This window comes from Prionailurus viverrinus, chromosome C1 (genome assembly GCF_022837055.1).
Source record: "Prionailurus viverrinus isolate Anna chromosome C1, UM_Priviv_1.0, whole genome shotgun sequence".
Lineage (NCBI taxonomy): Eukaryota > Metazoa > Chordata > Mammalia > Carnivora > Felidae > Prionailurus > Prionailurus viverrinus.
Window position 1 is genome coordinate 2,616,779 of NC_062568.1, and position 19,950 is coordinate 2,636,728.

Consider the following 19,950-nt stretch of genomic DNA (forward strand, 5'->3'; position numbering starts at 1 on the left):
TCTGCACTGGCAGCTCGAAGCCTGCTTGGGATTCTCTCTGTCCCTCTCTCTCTCTGCCCCTCCCTCACATGCACTGTCTCTATCTCTCTCAAAATAAATAAGTAAACTTAAAAAAAAAAAAAACACCACCATATTATTAGAATAACTCTAAAAAAACAAATCACATAATCCAGTCAACTAACTTCCCAGAACCCATGGAGATAAAGACTCTTTAGAATTTTCTGCTTAAAAAACAAACCACTCAAGAACTAAAAGCTCCAATTATTGAGATGGAGTCAAAATTGGAAGACCTTTCGCAACATAGATGTCATGCTGTTTAAGGCTAAGAACGAGGGGCCTGTGTTGAGTCCTATAGTGCTTGCTAGGTCAGGCGGGGCAAGGGCCTTCGTGAGGCCTAACCAGGCCTCTAGAACTGGGCTCCACAAACTACTGCTCATAGGCCAAACCCAGTTGTTTTTGTACATGAAGTTTTACTGGAATATAGCTGTTTTCAGGCTACAGAGGCAGAGTTCAGAGGTTGTGACGGAAACTTTTGGTCAGTAAAGCCTATAACATTTACTATCTGGCTTTGACAAAAGTTTGCTAACTCCAGTTCTAGAATGCTACCAAAAAAGTCACCATCGGGACGTCTCCCTTCTCCTGGCCAACTGTCCCCAATGCATTTGCTCCTAAAACCTGATCTGGTTTTCTAGAGAACAGGTCCCTGTCTCCACCTCTATTCTGTGTGCTGTGTTATCACTTCACCCTTTTTTAATTTTTGTAACCTTTATTTTTGAGAGAGAGAGAGAGAGAGAGTGTGTGAGCAAGGGAGGAACAGAGAGAGAGGGAGACACAGAATCTGAAGCAGGCTCCAGGCTCTGAGCTGTCAGCACAGAGCCCGATGCGGGGCTCAAACTCATGAACCACAAGACCATGACCTGAGCTGAAGTTGGATGCCCAACCAACTGAGCCACCCAGGTTCCCCTCACTTCACTCTCTTACCATCCAAACCCAACCTCTTCGAGTACTCAACCTAGTTCATTCCCAGTAACTTGTTCTCAAATGGTAACTTTTGATCTGTGTCTTTACTAATTAAGTTTTAAGTAATTTGATGTATTTCGGAAATCTCTCACAAAGACAGACTATGAGTACCAGAAACCTCAGGCTCCGACTCTGGGAAACCCAGCCTAAGGTCCTGTAATTTAAGTTTTTCTCACATCTGCTATCCCTGTGTCTTTTATTCTTGAATCACTACCCTGTCTTAACCTCCTTCCAGCTCCCTAATGCCTGTATGATCACAGCTGAACTCCTTTACTAGCATGAAGACATTTCATGATGTGACCCCACCCACCCATCATCTATTAGCCTGGCCTCGTCTCCTGCCACATTAAATCCCTATCTTACATTTCAAGCTCCAAAACACTAAAACACCTGTAATTTTCCAAATCTACAATGTCCCTTCCCCTAGTTGCCTAAATTTATAATATAGTTATGCATATGCCCTAAATCATTACTAGTTTCCATAAAACATGGGATAAGATATATCTATTGAAATTTTTTAAATGAAAACTAAAGAGCAGTAGCAAGCAACAGTATCACAACACTACTAATAATGATAAACACCGTATGGTTTATAAAAATTATCACACGAATGCCAGTACATTTCCTTAAAACATAATTTCCTTGCCTTTTATACCCCCAAACTGTACCATTAGCTTGATGCAAAGATCAACAAGCTTACTTTGCATCACACGTTGTACTTTCAAGCAAAAATTATAAAACTAGAGGTGACCTTAAAGACCATCTAGATCTTTCAGGTGTTTCTGAATTCCTCCTTCATTAATGGAGATGAATTTGTAGTAAGCGATACAGAAGCTGCTGACTGATCTCCATAGTGACCAATGGCATACACTTTTCAGATGGCTAGTCAAGAATGCAACATATGATCAACCTAATTAATGCAGTGTGACAGTCATTAGTGCAGTTCGCCACGTATATGCTCCTATCCCTACTTGTAGACACTTGGCAGGATGACACTTCTTGGCCCTCCTGTGGTTGAGGAGGGCCAGGTGACTCATTCTAGCCAATGAGGTGTGAGTAGAACTGATGGGGTCATTTCTGGGCAAGGACATTTTAAATGTCCAAGGCTCTGTGGCTCTTTTCTGCCACAGAAAAGGGGAACACTCCTGTTAGCAGCTATTTCATTCAGCCTGGGCTCTGGGGTGAAGATAATACAAGGCAAGGCCCTAGATGATCTTGATGGGCAAACAGCATGGGTACAAAATAAACAATGTTGTTCCACAGTATAACCTTAGCTATCACAACCTTCCAGCAATTGAGATCCTTCAAAGGAATGCATAGTGAGACACCAACATTTTACATCAACATTTTATTTCTACTGTAAATAAATGTTATCAGTGGTAAATTCAAGAGCTGGAAATAGCAAGTTTGAGTTATTACGTGCTCTTGACCAAACAATGCCTCTCAGTCTTCATTTGAAGGAAGAATAATAGTAATAGTTGACATTTCTTAAGCACTTAACAATGTGCCAGCATTGCTAAAAGTCCTTCATCTACATTAATTCATTCCATACAATGAACGTGAGTTTCACCAAACCATCTCCACGGAGTTACGGAGGACTGAATTAGTTTTCTAGAAAATAATCCTGAAATATTAATTGGGAGTTTCCCAGCACAAATAAGCTACTCTATCCTTAAATGATACATTCCTTATTTCAGACATTTCAATTTGAATTACGGAGATCTGAAGGCATGTTTAGAGCAGGCAAGAACCTGAAGTATTTGATCCCAGAGCTGGCAATAATGAAGAAGAAAAGATGATTGTTAAAAATAGGTTTGTGTATATAACAATTTTGGGAAAATCTGATCATGGTAGTAGATATACCTTACCTACCATATTGCTATGGGTGGAGGCTCCAAAGACCTTGCTCTCCATCATTAAGTACCTTCCAAGTCTTTTTCGGGCCTGTCATACAGGCCAGGAAACCAAACAGTTCTAAGAAATCCTAATTCCACTGGAATTGAGAACAATCCAAAATGATAGTGGTTATATAAGAGACTGGATTAAGTATAATCTAGTATGATGGATGCATATTTAAAGAAGAACTTGGAAGACAAAACTTTAAAACAATCACTTGAAGGAAAAGTTAGTTGTCAAAGGAAACAATTTACTGTATGAGACCGATTTCGTGTGACCATAAGAAGGTTTGGAACAGCCACTGAAAACTAGGGATTAAATGTGCACTTTGATTTTTTTGTTGTTTGTTTAATTTAGAACAAGAGTAGTAACTCCTATCAACGCTTCCTTTATTCTTTCAAACCCATTAGTTCTTTCTTTCTGTGCCAATCTCTTCTAAAATACCCATCCGTACTTCTATTATTCCTTTGCTGAAGTGTAAGTATCTTTGCATAACAGTAAGTTTTCTTAGTAACTGTGTAACAGACCTGTTAAGAAATACAGAATAATTATCCCTGCTTCTCCACCCTCCTTAATTCATGCATAGACTTTGCTCTATTGAAAATTAAGTGAAATAATCCTGTCCTAAGAGAAAATTAGACTTCACTAACAAAGTGCTTAATTGATTTATTCCAACTATATCCTCTCTGTCTGATGCAAGTGCTCTCAACAAATTCCTAAGGGATAAACGAATAGCATTATAGTTTTCCAGTGGCTATCAATATATCAAATCGACTCCAGCTTTTCTTACTATAGTTTTAAATATTCAGACAAAAAATATAGGAACTAATTTTGAATGAGTAGAAATTTCACTTGACATCTACCTCTGACTCTTTAGCTAATCAGCTTCTGTTTCACACTGTAGAACAGTCTAATTTTAATATGCTCTTATCCTCCTCCTTTACTCTGATTTTCCCTGGGTCACTCACTATGGCTGCATCAACTAAGCTGCTCACCCTAGTTCGCAATCAAGCAAGGTAGGCAACATTCAAACAACTTTGGCTCCTCCTCTAAGAGGCCTTAGCTTTTAACCCACCTCCCAGATCCAAGACACCAGACCTTAATTCTGGGCTCCCAAATCTCCTTTGGTACAACAACAACACAAAAAAGGCCCAGAATTCTGGCTCTCAGGGTTGGTCTCCTGCTTTGGTTCTTGCTCCCAATACTGCTCTAGCCAATTCTCCTAGCATGGCAATCAAATAGCATCCTTGACTCCAGCCCAGGGGCCAGCTCCACCAGTCTGTTTATATTGAGAGAGTCCTATGCCTCTGAAATCAGTCCTATGTCTCTGTCAGAGAAGGACCCACCTCTACCATGGCAACTGCCTACCTGCCTTCTGAACACCTGTGCCACGTGCCCCACGAGTTTGTGATCTACTCTCAGGTCAGGATGACAGCTGGGTCTGTAACCCCTTGTTCAGCAGGCTGTAGCTCTTGAGGTAACTTTATAATTGGGTCAGCTCTCTCAGTATCTGATCCGCTATCTAGAGCAGATGTCTGGTAAGGTTATGGCACATTCCCAACACCTGCCTTCATAATGCCCTGAGAAGCTATCATGCCTCTCTAGTCTTAAGACAGAACCACTAGAATTCTAATTAATTTTTTCTAAAGCAGCTATTTTCTAAGAATTAATACTAAGCTTTTGGTCATTTCAACTGATACAATTATCCTCTTTACCCACGATGGGAACTCAAGATACTACCTAATGCTAAGGTATATATTACTATTTCCTGGATTTATGCTGATTTTTATGATACTTGACAATTTCTATCTACATATCCAATAACTCTCTTCCTTTTATGTCTGAAATAACAAATAATAATGAGCTCATGAAATTCAGAGATGTGAATCTGAATCCCAACTCTGTCATTCTCTAGTTATATATTCCCTAAATAAGTAAAATGTGTAAGCTAAGACTCAAGTTTCTCATTCACAAAACTGGAATAGAGACAACAGCAGACTAAAGAATGGTATGATGCATTAAATATAGTTCCTGGTACATAGCAAGCCCTAAAAAGTTAGCAATCATCCAACATCTGCAAGGTTTATATATTTGTGATGCACTATATAGGGCTACTAAAAGAAGGAAAATAACAGGGTAAACTTATTATAGTTAACAAAAAAGATGAAGGACAAAGTTGTTTAATGATTATGGAGATGAACTTAATGGGACAAAGGGAAGAAAAGGAAAAGAGAATGCAAGAGGCAGGGTGAAGATCAAATAAATGGCAAAGGGAGTGTTTACAGAGCAAAGAGCAGTATCTGTGGGGCTTCTGCAAAAGGGGCCAAGGCCAGGGGCGCCTGGGTGGCTCAGCTGGTTGAGCATCCCACTCTTGATTTTGGCTCAGGCCATGATCTTGTGGTTCGTGGGTTTGAGTCCCACATCAAGCTCTGCATTGACAGTGCAGAGCGTGCTTGGGATTCTCTCTCTCCCTGCCTCTCCCTCTCTCTCTCTCAAAATAAACTTAAAATGGGCGGCGGGGGGTAGGGGGGGCTGGCCCACAAGGCTGTTGGTATTCTTGGAAGGCAGGGTCTGGAGAACTTTTTTTTACCAGTCTCTAGGAGAGTTGGGAGGGCCGCACTCAGCCGATGGCACAGCAGGGACAGAGAGCCTTACTCCACATGTTCCTCCCCGAAAGTGGAAATTTTCACAATCCTCTCTTGCCAAATCATTCTCAACCCAAGTCATTCTCATCCTAAAACAAAACAAAACCTCTCTTCTCCCTTCCCATCTTCTTTCTCTTTTAACTTTTTTTAATGTTTATTTATTTCTGAGAGAGAGAGAGAGAGAGAGAGAGAGGTAGAGAGAAAGTGGCAGAGAGAGAGAGACCCACAAAATCCGAAGCAGGCTCCAGGCTCTGAGCTGTCAGCACAGAGCCCGATGTGGGGCTCAAACCAATGAACTGTGAGATCATGACCTGAGCCAAAGTCAGACACTTAACCAACTGAGCCACCCAGACGCCCCATCCCATCTTCAAACCTTAGTGCAGATGGAACCTCCTCTAGGAAACCTTCTCCAGTCCTCTCATAAGAGTTTGGTGCCCCATAATGACACGTATTTCTTTCTATTTTGCAAACCATACTACAGTTGTTCCCATCCCCATCCCATCCAGCCTACGAGCTCCTTAACAGCAAAGCCTGTGACCTTTCCCAGGCTGAACCTCCAGGATCTAGCACAGAACAGGGTGCAGGATGAGAAGCCAACAGGTACCTGGCACAGTTCTGGGCAGAATCATCAGGATCTGTGAAATAGCTCCTAATCATTTAGAGGACAGGTCTCCCCCCGCTTTGAAAATCTGAGGAAAACCAGACCCTCAGCCTAGAAAAATACACACACACATGCACACACTCACACAAAAGAAAAAAGAAACCCTATAAGAGCAAGAAGCTGAAAGTCATGAGATCTGGATTCTGCTCCCTGGCCCTGCCAAAAACTTCCAGTTCCTAAACAAGTCACTTAATGTCCCAATTGACAAAGTGAAGAAACTATCTTTTGTCCCTCAACTATCCTTCATTAGATGTCTGTAATAAAAACTACATATATATACTACAAAAGTGGAAGAATTCTAAAATTAAAATTGTTATATAAGAGCAAATTATTTTTTATGATTGCCTCACAGCTTGATTCTTTAACAGCTATCTATTTTGCCAAAAAACATGCTGTGAAATAAATTGACTATTTACTACTACAGCTAAAAGAATTGTTGTTTTTTCTAAAACCCCAAAGGCCCTGTAGTTTACATACCCAAGAGGGGGTGAGCACAACAAGCATAAAGAAGCAAAGATGAATAATCCAATTAATTCACATTTGCTCACACCATTGACTACAGATTCCTCTGACAACAATATGCTTTTGTACTAACAAACCTGTAATACAATTGGCCAGTATGCTTTGAGATGTTTATATTCTACATGTCAGGGATGCTTGAGGACAGTCTGAATATTCTCTTCTCTCTAGTTTGACCCTGTCACCAACAACTGTGACAGGTGGGCTACAGCCAGCAAGGCTTCCCGCTTCAGAATGGGAAGCTATGAAATACTCTAAGTAATGAGGCCCAAGAGACATACCTAGTGGGGTTGACTTTCATATAAAAAGCAATTATCAGGCAGTCACTGTGAAGATCCTTAGGAGCTCCACAGAAAACGAATAAGGCAAGGAACCCTGGACCATCCTCTACATTTCAAACCTGCTGACAGCTGAAGAGGGCCTATGCACACACCAAGGCAGTCCCTCGGAGATCTCCCTTAATCTACTGCCAGCAACTCAAAGGGTCCTCCTTGCCCGTCTAGGCTTTTCTCTGTATCCATACCAATCCCTGTTCATGAGAAAGGGCTCAGGATCCGGTAGATCAAAAAATGCCTTCCTAGATTTGAGCAGACCATATGGACTATGAAAGTCTGAGTCTGTGGACACCCATTTCTCTGCCCTTCTGCCCCTCTGCGTCAGCCTGTTCCCTAAACCAAGCACAGCTGAAATTTTTGTTTTGTTTTTCAAAAATTATCTTTTTAATGTTTGTGATACATGATATTCCCGATTTCATTCCTGATATTGGTGACCTGTGACTTCTATTTTTGTCAGCTGTACTTGAGGTTTATTGATTTACTGATTTTATTATAGAACCAATATTTGTTTTTCTGTTTTCAATTTCATTGATTTCTGCTTTAGACACAGATGAAAGTTAACCACCATGTTTCATACCCTCCTTGTCCAGGGGCACAGGTCTTTCCACAGTCTCGTCAGCTGACCTCTAAATGCTGGCTTACCCAAGAACTCGGTACTCAGCCTTCTTTAGCTACACTCTCTAAGTGATCTCATCCACTACCTCGGATTTGACATTACGTATCTGCTGATGACTCCCAAATTTACATCTCTAGCTTCAATCTTTCCTTGGAGCTCCAGGCTCATTTGTCCAAATATCTTATTGTTTCTTTATTTTCAGTTATTTTTTATGGCTTTACTGAGGTATAACTGACATACAATAAACTCCATATATTTAAGGGCACCTGGGTGGCTCAGGCATTTGAGCATCCAACTCTTGATTTTGGCTCAGGTCATGATCCCAGGGTCAGGGGATCAAACCCCGTGTCAGACTCCACACTGAACATAGAAGCTGATTAAGATTCTCTCTCTCTCTCTCTCCTCCTCCTCCTCCTCCTCCTCCTCCTCCTCCTCCTCCTCTGCCCTTCTCCCCTGCTCACTCTCTCTCCAAAATAATAAAAAAAAAAATTACATATATTTAAAGTGCACAAATTGATTGGCTTTGACATACATACACAATTATGAAACTATCCCATCAAGATAATGAATATGTCCATCATTCCCAAAGCTCCCTTGAGGCCCCTTGGTAATCTATCTTTCTTACTCCTGCCCCAAGCAACCAATGATCTGCCTTTTGTTCATACAAATTAGTTTGTATTTTCTAGAGTTTTATATAAATGGACTCATACAAAGTGTATTCTTTTTTGCTTAGCTTCTTTCATCCATCATAATTTATTTTGAGATTTGTCCATGTTGCTGCATGTATCAATACTCCATTGATTTTTTTTTTTTTTTTAACTGCTGAGTTGTATTTGTTGAATAGGTATAGCAAAATTGGTTTTCATGCCTTCGGACATTTGGGCTGTTTCCAGTTTGGGGCTATTACCAAAAAAGCGGCTATGAGCTCATATGTAAGTCTTCATGCAGACAAATGCCTTCATTTCTCCAAGGTAAGTATCCAGGAATGGAGTAGAATGGCTGGGTCATGTTAAGTATACACTTAACTTTTTCAGAAGTTGTCAAACTGTGTTCCAAAGTGAATATACCATTTATATTCCCACCAGCAGTGCATGAGATTTCCAGCTGCTCCACACCCTTGCCAACACTGGTTATGGTCAGTCTTGTTAACATCAGCCATTCTAGAGATTTTATAGTTGTATCTTGTGCTTTTAATTTGTATTTTCTTAATGACTATGTCAAGCATCTTTTCCTATGCTTATCTGCTATCCATATATCTTATTTAGTAAAGTATCTCTCAAATCTTTAATACAGTTTTTAAATAGGCTGCCTGTTATTGACTAAAAGAGTTCTTTATAGCCTAGATAATAAAAATCTTTGGTCAGATAAATGTTTTGCCTTTTTGTAACAGTGTTTATTAAAAAGCAAAAGTTTATAATTTTAATAAAGTTAAATTTATTATTTCTTTTATGCTTCATATTTAAGAAATATTTGTTAAATCTAAGATCACTAAAAATTTCGCCTTTTTCTTATAGAAAGTTCATAGTTTTTACACAAACATTTATATCTACAATCCACTTCAAGTTAATTTCTGTATATGGTACAAGGTAAGGGTCAAAGTTCATTATTTTTCATATGGCTACACAATTGTAATAGCACATTTGTTGAACAGAGATCTTTTCCCCACCAAATTATTTTGGCACCATTGTAGAAAATCAAATAATCATTTATGTGTGGGTCTACTTCAGGCCTCTCTACTCTGTTCCATCAATCTATATGTCTATCTTGACATTACCACACAGTTTGATTATCAGAGCTTTATAGTAAGTCTTGAAATCAGGTGATAGACAGCCTCCAATTTTGTTCTTCTTTGTTTTGGCTATCCTAGGTCCTTTGCACAACTATATAAATCTTAACATCAGCTTGTTAACATCTATAAAGAAGCCTGCTACAATTTTCTTTGGGATTGTGATGAATCCATCTATCAATCTGAATAGAATTGGTATCTTAGCAATACTGAGTCTTTTAATTCATGAGCATGATATTTTTCACCATTTGTTGAGACCTTATGTAATTTTTCTCAGTTTATAAACCATAAAACGTTTATAGTTTTAGTGTACATGTCTTACACATCTTTGGTCACATTTTTCCCTCAGTATATCATAATTTTGATCCTATGAAAAAGATACTTTAATAAATTTTGAAATTTCCAATTTCTCATTGTTAATATATATAAGTACAATTGATTTTTTATATCAACCTTCTGGCCTTCAACCTAATCTCACTTATTAGTTCTAGCAGCTTTTTGTGGATTCCTTAGGATTTTATATATAGAAAATCATATAGTCTGAGATTAAATACAGTTTTACTTCTTCCTTTCCAATCCGAATGCTTTTCTCCCCTATTGCTTTGCTGTACTGGCTAGAATCTCCAGTACAGTGTTGAATAAAAGGGATGAGAAGGGACATTCTTACCTCATTCCCAATATTGGAGGAAAAGCATTTAGCCTTTCTTCTTACTAAGAATGGTGTTAGTTATAAGTATCTCCTAGATGTTCTTTGCCAAATTGAGGAAGTACTCTTTTATTTCTAGTTTGCTGTGATTTTTTTTATTATGAATTGTTGTGGACTTCTGTCAATTGTATTTTCTGCATCTATTGAAATGATGGCATTCAAATGAAATATGGTAAGTTTGGTCTGTTAACTAGGTGAATTACATGAAATTGCTTTTCAAATATTAAACTTTGCACTCCTGAGATAAACCCCATTTGCTCATGCTATATTACCCTTTTAGTATACTATGTTGTTGGATTCTATTGGCTAATATTTTGTAGAGGACTTTTTCAACCATGTTTGTGAGGAGTACTGGTCTATAGCTTTCTTCTCTTACAATGTCTTTTCCTGGTTTTGATATTAAGGCAATGCTGCCTTCTTAGAAGTTGGGAAAGGTTTCCTCCTCTTGCATCTTCTGGAAGTGTTTGTGTAGAATTGGGATTATTTCTTCCATAACTTAGTAGAATTTATGAGTAATGAACCATCTATGCCTCCATATTTTCTCAACATCTCTATTAACATGTCTGAAAAGAAATTAAAACTTAACATGGCCAAGCAGAACTAATAATTTTTGTACCCAAACATGCTCATCCCTACTATTCCTCATTTCAAATTAATGACATCATGTTCACCCATTTTGCTTAAACCAGAACCTTAATCCTTCATTCCCTGCTTTCATTAACCCTACTCCTCAAATCTATCTTCAAGTCCCATTAGCTCTACTTTCAAAATGTATCTCTACCTCTCTGCACCTTCACTATCACGGCCCGGCATATACCTCCTAACTGGCCACGCCAATGCACAATTGCCCCCACTACATTCCATTCTCCAAACAGCAGCCAGAGTGATTTTTGGCTATATAAGACCATGTCACTCCCTGGCTTAAAACTCCCATATGGCCCTTAATCTCTTCTGCCTTTAGATATTAACTGTAAAATAGAAAAACAGCAAGCTGTGTCTATGTAGTCTGAATATACTGACGGTGGGAGCACTATAAGAATTTCCGTAAATTCTTATCTGCTTAACTAGCTCCAGTGACCTAGGAATTACAAAATCACAAACTTAGGCCTCTTGGGAAAAAACACAACTTGGCTGTGTTGAGTCTTAAAGGAGGTATAGGTTTTTGTCTAGAAGCAAAGGCACCAAGACAGAAGTAAGAATCCCCAAGTCCTAAGCTGTCCTTCTAGAACATGACAACAACAAACACTTTCACCTCCAACCTACCCTCATCTTCCTAGGTTTCCTATCCAAAGCAAGAGTGGTTCATACAATACCAGGAAAGGCTGTGCCTGCTGGTCTTAAATACAAAGGAGGTGCAAAACAGGGAAAATAATGCAACTAACTTATTTATTCATATGTTTGGGTTTTTTTAGCCATCCCCTGCTGCAGCCAAGGTAGGAAGGATGCTAGGCAACTTGGCCTTGCTCTTTTTTAACCAACCTCGTCCACCTCTGTAGAGCTCAACAGGTGCTCTACTATATGCTCTCCATTCCTATTCTTCAACCAGTCAACATCTTACACATGTTCCGGTCAGCGCCAGACTCACCCAATTTGCTAACTACTCTTCTATTTCTTTCTATTCTGCCCATTCTCACTCCCTGAGTTAAAGGAAACCACCACCTTTTTGTGTTCCTTCTTCGGATCATCTTCACTCTAATGCTGCCTCTTTACTCCCTCAAATGACCTCCAGGAATACTTCCTTTAGTTTGATCAGGCCCTAATGCACTCCTCTTGCCTTCTTAGATATGGTCAACACTGCTAAATGACGCTTTCCAGAAAAGAGAAAGTGGCCTAAATCAATCTATGTTCCTAGGACTTGGAACCAACTCTTAGCTGTGCTTTTGGAGAATCAAGGGAGGAGACTACAGCCACAATTGGCAGCAACTGGGGGTGGGCTGGGGGTATCAGGACTAGGATAACTAACCCTCATAAAATACTCTTCACTTAACTTCACAGCATTAACTATAATTATCCTTAAATTTGTGTATTATTAGTATCTGTCTCTTCCTGCACTCCCCATCAGACTAAAAGCTCCATAAGGGTTAACAACTATGTCTATCATGGGGCACCTGGGTGGCTCAGTCAGTTAAGTGAATGACTTCGGCACATATCATGATCTCACGGCTCGTGAGTTCCAGCCCTGTGTCTGGCTCTGTGCTAAGAGCTTGGAGCCTGGAACCTGTTTCAGATTCTGTATCTCCCTCTCTCTCTCTACCCCTCCCCCACTCATGCTCTGTGTCTCTCTCAAAACTGAATAAAAACGTTGAAAAAAGATTAAAAAAAAGAAAGAACTATGTCTATCGTGATCATTATTAACATCCCTACACCCTACAAATCCCTGGCATATAGGTCTAACTCGGTTACTCCAGCCCTGTCGGATAAAACACAAATTGAATTTATATCTCAACAAAGCTCTGAGATAAGGTAGTACTTCCCCCATTTCTGGAAAAGCTAATAATAAAAACCAACATTTCTTGAGCTGCTACCATGGGTTAGGCACCATTCTAAGATTCTTACATGTATATTCTCATTTAATCCTCATCACAAACGGATGAAGTAGGTACTGTGATTATTCCCATTTTACAGATGAAGCATTTGAGGCACAGAGAGGTTATATAATTCACCCAAAGTTACACAGATGAGCTGCAGAAAGGGATTCAAACCCAAGCCTAAAAAGCCCACTCTATTATCTCCTATAGTACCGCTCAATGAAGACAACACCACATTCCTCAATACCGATGAACTGAGCCAAATAAAAGATGCTATGAATAAATGCTACAAAGAAAAACCCAGACTTAGACACACAAGTTGCCAGTTCTACATGACAATTCAAAGAAACTGCTACTATAAATGATTCCAGTGCCTGACTCTCATTTAAAATAATGGTCAAGGGGCACCTGGGTGGCTCAGTCAGTTAAGCATATGACTTCAGCTCAGGTCATGATCTCACGGTTCATGGGTTTGAGCCCCACGTCAGGCTCTTTGCTGACAGCTCAGTGCCTAGAACCTGCTTTGGATTCTGTGTCTCCCTCTCTCTCTGCCCCTCCCTGACTCACACTGTCTCTGTCTCTCAAAAATAAACATTAAAAAAAATTTTTAATAAAAAATATTAGTCAAAAACCACATCTTTCTTTTCAATTGACAGACATATATGGAGAATGAAACCCAGAATATTCTCATGTTGAAAACATTTCCTCTGCCACCAGATCTCTGTTTTATAAAAAGAGTCTATTTTTGTCTGCCAAAGGAAGCCCAATCACCAAACTGGACCCTACAGAACTAGGTATGTGTTGCCTGAGTTTTCCCATAGAGGCAGCAAGAATGTATGAAGACTGCCACCCTCCCCATGACTTTGTCTTTCCAGTTCTCCCAGTATTTAATGTGGGAAAATAATACATATCAAGTTTGAATGTGCCCTACAAGCTTTTATTCTGTCCTAAAAATTACCAGAAACCAATGCAAGGCATGTGAAGGGAAGACAGGTCACAAGGGAGGGAGCAAGGAGAACAACTCAAATCATTAGCTGTCTGCCCATCAGATGCTTCTAAGTTCCCAGCATTCCATGGCCTGCTTCTTAGAAGAGTCCATGACTGCTTCAGTTTATGATGTCTCCCCGATGCACCATGGAATGAAAAGGCCCTGAGGACTCTATTATTAGAAAAGGAAATTTTAACTTACCTTCCACTGCTCTTCTGGAAGCAGCTTCACGACCACCAGATCCCCATTCAAGGCTCTATTACGAGCAACAACACCATCAATAAAAATGTCTCGATCACCATCCTAGGTTGGAGAGAGAAAACAGTCACCTTACCAAGGCCTGGAACCAAAACTTACTTCCTTGGTTTAAAAGTTGTGAACTCTACAAACTGTCCACTGACCTAACAAGAATACTAGTACACAGCCACAAACAGACCTAGTGGGAAATCAGTCTTTGGAACTAGCAGAAATGGGGATGAACATATAAGAGCAGGTTAACAGAATGTTAAAAAACATTTTTTTAAATATAAGGGAAGATCTCCTATAGGCAGACCAAAAACAAACAAAAATATATAACGCAAAAAACTGAGGCTGCATGCTTTCCTAATTGGAATGAGAAAGGAGTAAGTGATCCTTTCTTGTTTGACATAAAGCATGATGATACATTTTCTACACTAACTGAATTTTTTTTAAATATCAAAGAAGGGTAAAAAGTAGCCAATTTGCAAGCAAACAGAAGAACAATAAAATATAATCCCCCAAGAAAACCAACTGGGGGCAGGAGCAGCAACCAGCTCTAGGAATTGGGTTCTCCAAGGAAGGAACTAGCAAAATCATACTCCTCCCCCGCCGCCGGGCAAGTGGCACAGAAAGCAAAGTATGGTTGTTTTGATGGAGACCTAAGTAGAAGACAAAGAAGGAAAGGAAAGGGACAGGAGATTCATGAAGCATTCTCACACTCCTCCACCTGTCTGACTGAGGAGCAGGGTGAACTTGGACCCCCCCCTCCCTCACCCCCTGTGAACACAAAGCACGGGGACACCTACATCCTTGACCACATGCTTACAAATAACCCACTTAAAGCAGTAAAGCCCTAGTGAACTCCCCAGGTATCAACTACTAAACTTACACAGAGGCCAGAGTCTTCCTAGTAAGCCAAATTACTTTGCAAAAAACACTCAGATGGAAAAGAGAGCTAAGGAAAACCACCCCTTCAGCAGTAAGGGTCCATGAAAAAAAATGAAGTATTTTTAAAACGTTCATCAACACACAGGCAAACATGTACTCGAATCCTTTTATCCTTCTGAAGGTTTATATGGAGTGCTTCTTTTCAGAAAATAAAAGAGAAATAAAATATTTACTTTTCTTAAAGGAAATAATAGCAAACAGGCATAGAAACCACCACTCAAAATTTGTTAATAGAGGCACTTGATTCGATAAGATTTAACACTCAACGAGCTGAAGGCGATCACTATAACGTTTCAGTTAAAACTGAAATGAGCATCCCCAATTCACCAAACCTGTCCCACCACCACCAAAAATGGGACTCTAGGCAGTCAGCATTTTTTATAGTTTCCAATTACAAGCCATTAGAGACCTTTTAGAACAGTTTTTCTGTTCAATTTCCAATCTAACCGTGGGCTCACAGCCGTGGCCTACACGGGTTGCCAAACCTGACCCACCCGAGTCCCTGAGGTACCGCTACTGTGTTAGCCACATAGACAGTTACTGCTGTTAACCTCACGTCGAGCTTCTCACAGATACAAGGAAGAAACAACCAATAAACGGAGAGTGAACAACTGAAGTGTGGCACATCACCACCAACTGCTGCCTTCTGCAATTTACATAGCGACAGGACCTCTCCAACTTCCCTGGGATGAAAAGAGAGCTGTCTGGAGGTCATCCCAACCCATTATCACGTGTCAAAACGTATGGAACGAAATGTCTCTTTCATAAGCAGGTATACCACCCTTAGCGCAAAGATTTAAGATGATAAGAGACTGGTATTGTCATATTTCCATCCCAAGAAACCAAGAAAAGCACACAGTATACAAAAAAAAAACAAAAAAAAAACAAAAAAAAAAAACACACAAAACCTCAAACAATATACAAATCTACAGGTATTGCATCACTACTCAGCTCTTACAAAACCCTGTACCTGTTGCAGAACCTCTTATTTTAAAGACAGTAAACTTGGGAACAGCTCAATATTAAAAGCTTGATTCTGGGGCTCCTGGGTAGCATAGTCGGTTGAGCGACCGACTTCGCCTCAGGCCATGATCTCATGGTTTGTGAGTTCGAGCCGCGAGTCGGGCTCTGTGCTGACAGTTCAGAGCCTGGAGCCTGCTTCACATTCTGTGTCTCCCTCTCTCTCTGCCCCTCCCTCACTCATGCTCTGTCTGAGAAATAAATAAACATTAAAAAAAAATTTTTTTTTAAGTTTGATTCACCCCCACTTGACTACTTAAAAAAATTGTTTTAATGTTTGTTTATTTTTGGGGAGGGGAGAGACGGAGAGAGAGGGAGACATAGAATCCGAAGCAGGCTCCAGGCTCTGAGCTGTCAGCACAGAGCTGAGGAGGGTGCTTAACCGACTGGGCCATCCAGGCACGCCCTTGACTACTTTTAAAGGCCAAAGAGTTCAGTTCTCTATTTGAATTCCAAAGAGTAGCTCTACCCACCCACACCCAGAAAGAGTAGGGGAAAAAAATTGACTAATGCACAACCCTAGAGGAAATATAAAGGGATCTGGGGGTAATCTAAGTAAATACTTAGCAGGGGGGCGTGGGTAGTTAGGTCGGTTAAGCATCCGACTTTGGCTCAAGTCATGATCTTGCGGTTTGCGAGTTCAAGCCCAGTGCTGGGCTCTGTGCTATCGGCATGGAGCCTGCTTCAGGTTCCCTGTACCCCCCTCTGTCTGCCCCTCCCCCGGCTGCATGGACGCACATGTGTGTTCTCTCTCTCTTTCTCTCTAAAATAAACGTTAAAAAAAAATACTTAGGAGGCTTTGGAGAGGGGAGGACAACCAAGAGCATTCCCTATTGATGCAATAGCTCCCTTTGGGCCAAATAAATTCCACAGATGTTCAAAGGGTGCCTCCCATGACAAGATGCACAAAAAAGTTATAAAACTTCTTACACCGACATATTCAGAATGGAGCTTATGTTATTTGTAAAAAGCCAAGTTTCTATATCTAGTCTATTTCTCCTCTTTATCCTATTCCAAATAGGACAAAGAGGCATCTCAATAATACCAATTTATCTTGGTTTGCTTGAAAGTCACATGGTTTTATTCTAACTCTGTATCTTACTTTTACTGAGAACTCCAGGAGGCTGGCAGGTACATATATAAGTGACTTGTCCCATGTATTTTGGCTTTGTCAAAAGAAAATGAAAATCAACTTTCTATCAGTAGAAATTATAATGAACCTAAGTCAACAGCCCCCAAAATGAAGTACTTTATTAAAACCAAGTGATGATGGGGCGCCTGGGTGGCTCACTTGGTTAGGCGACCAACTTCGGCTCAGGTCATGATGTCGCAGTTCGTGAGTTCGAGCCCCACGTCGGGCTCTGTGCTGACAGCTCAGGGCCTGGAGCCTGCTTCCGATTCTGTGTCTCCCCTTCTCTCCACCCCTCCCCTGTTCATGCTCTGTGTCTCTCTGTCTCTCAATAATAATAAATACACGTTAAAAATAATTAAAAAAAAAAACAAGTGATGATGAATTACTGTTCTTAGCCTATTGACTTAAGTAGACATTTTAACACAGCAAATGACATTGTGTAAGTTCACAACTTAGTTTTTAAAGTTAGTAAGAACCTAAATAATCAAACCTAGTGTATTTTTGTTATCTCCAAAAACTTTAGAAATTTAAATTAGAATTTGGAATTTTTAAGTTGTAAGAAACATTAGACAATCTAATCCAGCCCTCGTTCCCTTGTTTTACAAATAAGAAAACTCTTCAATTTCCCATCATCAGGGTCGGGGCTACATCTTCTTTACTATCAATTCCTGTCTTTACTCTCCATGCTAAAGCAAGGGACAGTAACATTCAGTCCCTGGTTCTGACAGCCTGCTCCTAGTCCACCTGTGAGCATTTTTCCAGTTCATACTCGACATGGACATGAGCTACATATGCTCATACATCCCGACCAATGGTGGTTGTGGGGTTTATCTACGTGCAATTTATTGCCACCACTATCTCCCTCCTCAATACTTTCTGTCATGCCTCTAAAAACTTAAGCTGACCAAAAAACCCCACAAAACTAGAATGCAGGACTGTTCCCGTATCTACAACCAAAACTTACAACTAGGCTTTGATAGAGCTTTTGCAGTCAGTTCTTAGTTACTTAAAGGTGAATCATTCAGCACTTTTTTACCTCTGAGACAATATTACTACTCCATTAGTGCTAAATAAGAGAATAAAAGAGGCATAAAAATAAGCCAATCCTAATATCACAACTGTCTAAAAGATTCTTAATAGGACATGCCAAAAATACAATTTCAAGTAGGAGAACAACTTGGGCTTTTGAAACATCAATAACTTTTGCTTCTTAACTTCCTTTAACAAGCCAAATTAAACTGTGGCAACACATCATTTGCAAATTTAGGTCATATGAATTTAAATTATAGGAACCTAACTAGGCCCCACATTTTAGAGGACCTTTACTCTGGTCCTTCTCCAGTCACACTCCTCTCCATAAGTAGGGAATTCTAAGGACCAAACAGATGAGCATCCCTGGGGTAATCAGCTCCAAGTTCACTTCCAGGGCATACACAGGCATCTTCCCGAAGGCAGACCACAGTCACTGGTGGCACCCATTGGACTTGACAGGTGGCTAAAGGACAGGTATTTCCAAGGCATGTGGAAAGAACGTGGACATGTGGGATATGATAAGATGCTCACATAAGTGCATGCAAGCACCCTCACTGATGGGGGAGGTGGGCGGGCAGCAAAGAGGGAAGACAGGATTGGGAAGGGAAGAAGGGTAGGCCAGAGGTGGAGCCTCTCCATGCACCCACACTTCAGCATGGAGCTCCAAGGAGTCTGAGAATTCTACATTTGAACCCAGGTACACAGAGGTATTTTTGGCAAGAAATATGTTTTATTTGTTATGAATGTGTTAACAGTTTGCTAGTTTGATTTATACTCTTAAATATTTATTATTATAAAGTATGCATGCCTCCATTTGTATGCTTGTCCTGAGCCCCACACCTCTTAGGAACCAGCCTAACATGGATCCAACTCAGGGAAATTCAATACTGTGTATTCAGAGAAGAAAGAAAATAGGCAATAAAATTTTCAAAAGGTTCTGTGGAGCTCCCCTTAACATTCCAATCGATGACAGCAAACTTCAGTGAACACAGGAGACAGGAGATTTATAATCTGCTCAGCTCCCAGGTGTCTCTCAGGATGAACTCCTTACTGCACAGGGTATGATTCTCGTGCTTAAAAATCCAAGTTTTTCATACACCAGGGCCCCTATTATAATCAAGCTCCTTCGACTGGTATGCCAACGAATAAATGGTAATTCTTTCTAATGTAGAGAAAATGCTAGTTATGCTGGATTTACTGAGAGATTATCTGTCTCCAACAAGGCATATTCCTAAGAGTATTCATGGGTAATTTTTATGATTACTGAATGTGATTTTCATCTTATGAGCAAACTTGAGAATCTTAACACCATGTAAGCAGTGTTTCCACTGAACGATAAAACTACTCCTGCAGGTAAGTTATGCCACAAAGCTGACCCTCAGTTATACAATCAAAGTACAAGGGTCAGCATATCTAGCACATCCCATCACAGGAACAGAATAGGATTCAGAGAGAACAATGTAACATGCCAGTGACACTTTTTATCTAACCCAAGCCGTAAGACTGAACTTGAGAAACAAATGTGAATCCTTGGCTTCTGTAGGACAAGAAAAAAAGAACTAAACTGAGCTTGGGAATAGGTCTTAAAAGTTATTGTGACACAACTACCACCTGTGAAGCACATGACTGAGCTTGTATTCTCACTAAACTTGTCATTTAACATCATGAAATATGTTAACCAAAATATATATATATATATATATATATATATATATATATGTATTCCATTCCCTCATCAATAAGCTCAAATTTATTCCTAAGCTCTCTTCCACCGTTAAAACATCTATAAATGGGGGCACCTGGGTGGCTCAGTCGGTTGAGCGTCCAAACTCTCGATTCTGGCTCAGGTCATGATCTCATGGTTTGTGGGATTGAGCC

The 19,950-nt window shown here is 40.1% G+C and overlaps 1 protein-coding gene across 9 annotated transcripts in view; it reads right to left on the reverse strand.

The window, feature by feature from the left end:
- Positions 1-19,950, reverse strand: part of DIS3L2 (DIS3 like 3'-5' exoribonuclease 2) — a 350,479-nt gene that overhangs the window by 264,908 nt on the left and 65,621 nt on the right. For all 9 annotated transcript variants that reach the window (XR_007154750.1, XM_047870804.1, XM_047870806.1 and 6 more), the window contains exon 5: positions 13,902-14,003. Coding sequence is in view for 8 of the 9 variants with exons in the window: in XM_047870804.1 (XP_047726760.1) it covers positions 13,902-14,003 (102 nt within the window). In the remaining variant the exon portion in view is untranslated. The remainder of the gene's footprint in view (positions 1-13,901; positions 14,004-19,950) is intronic.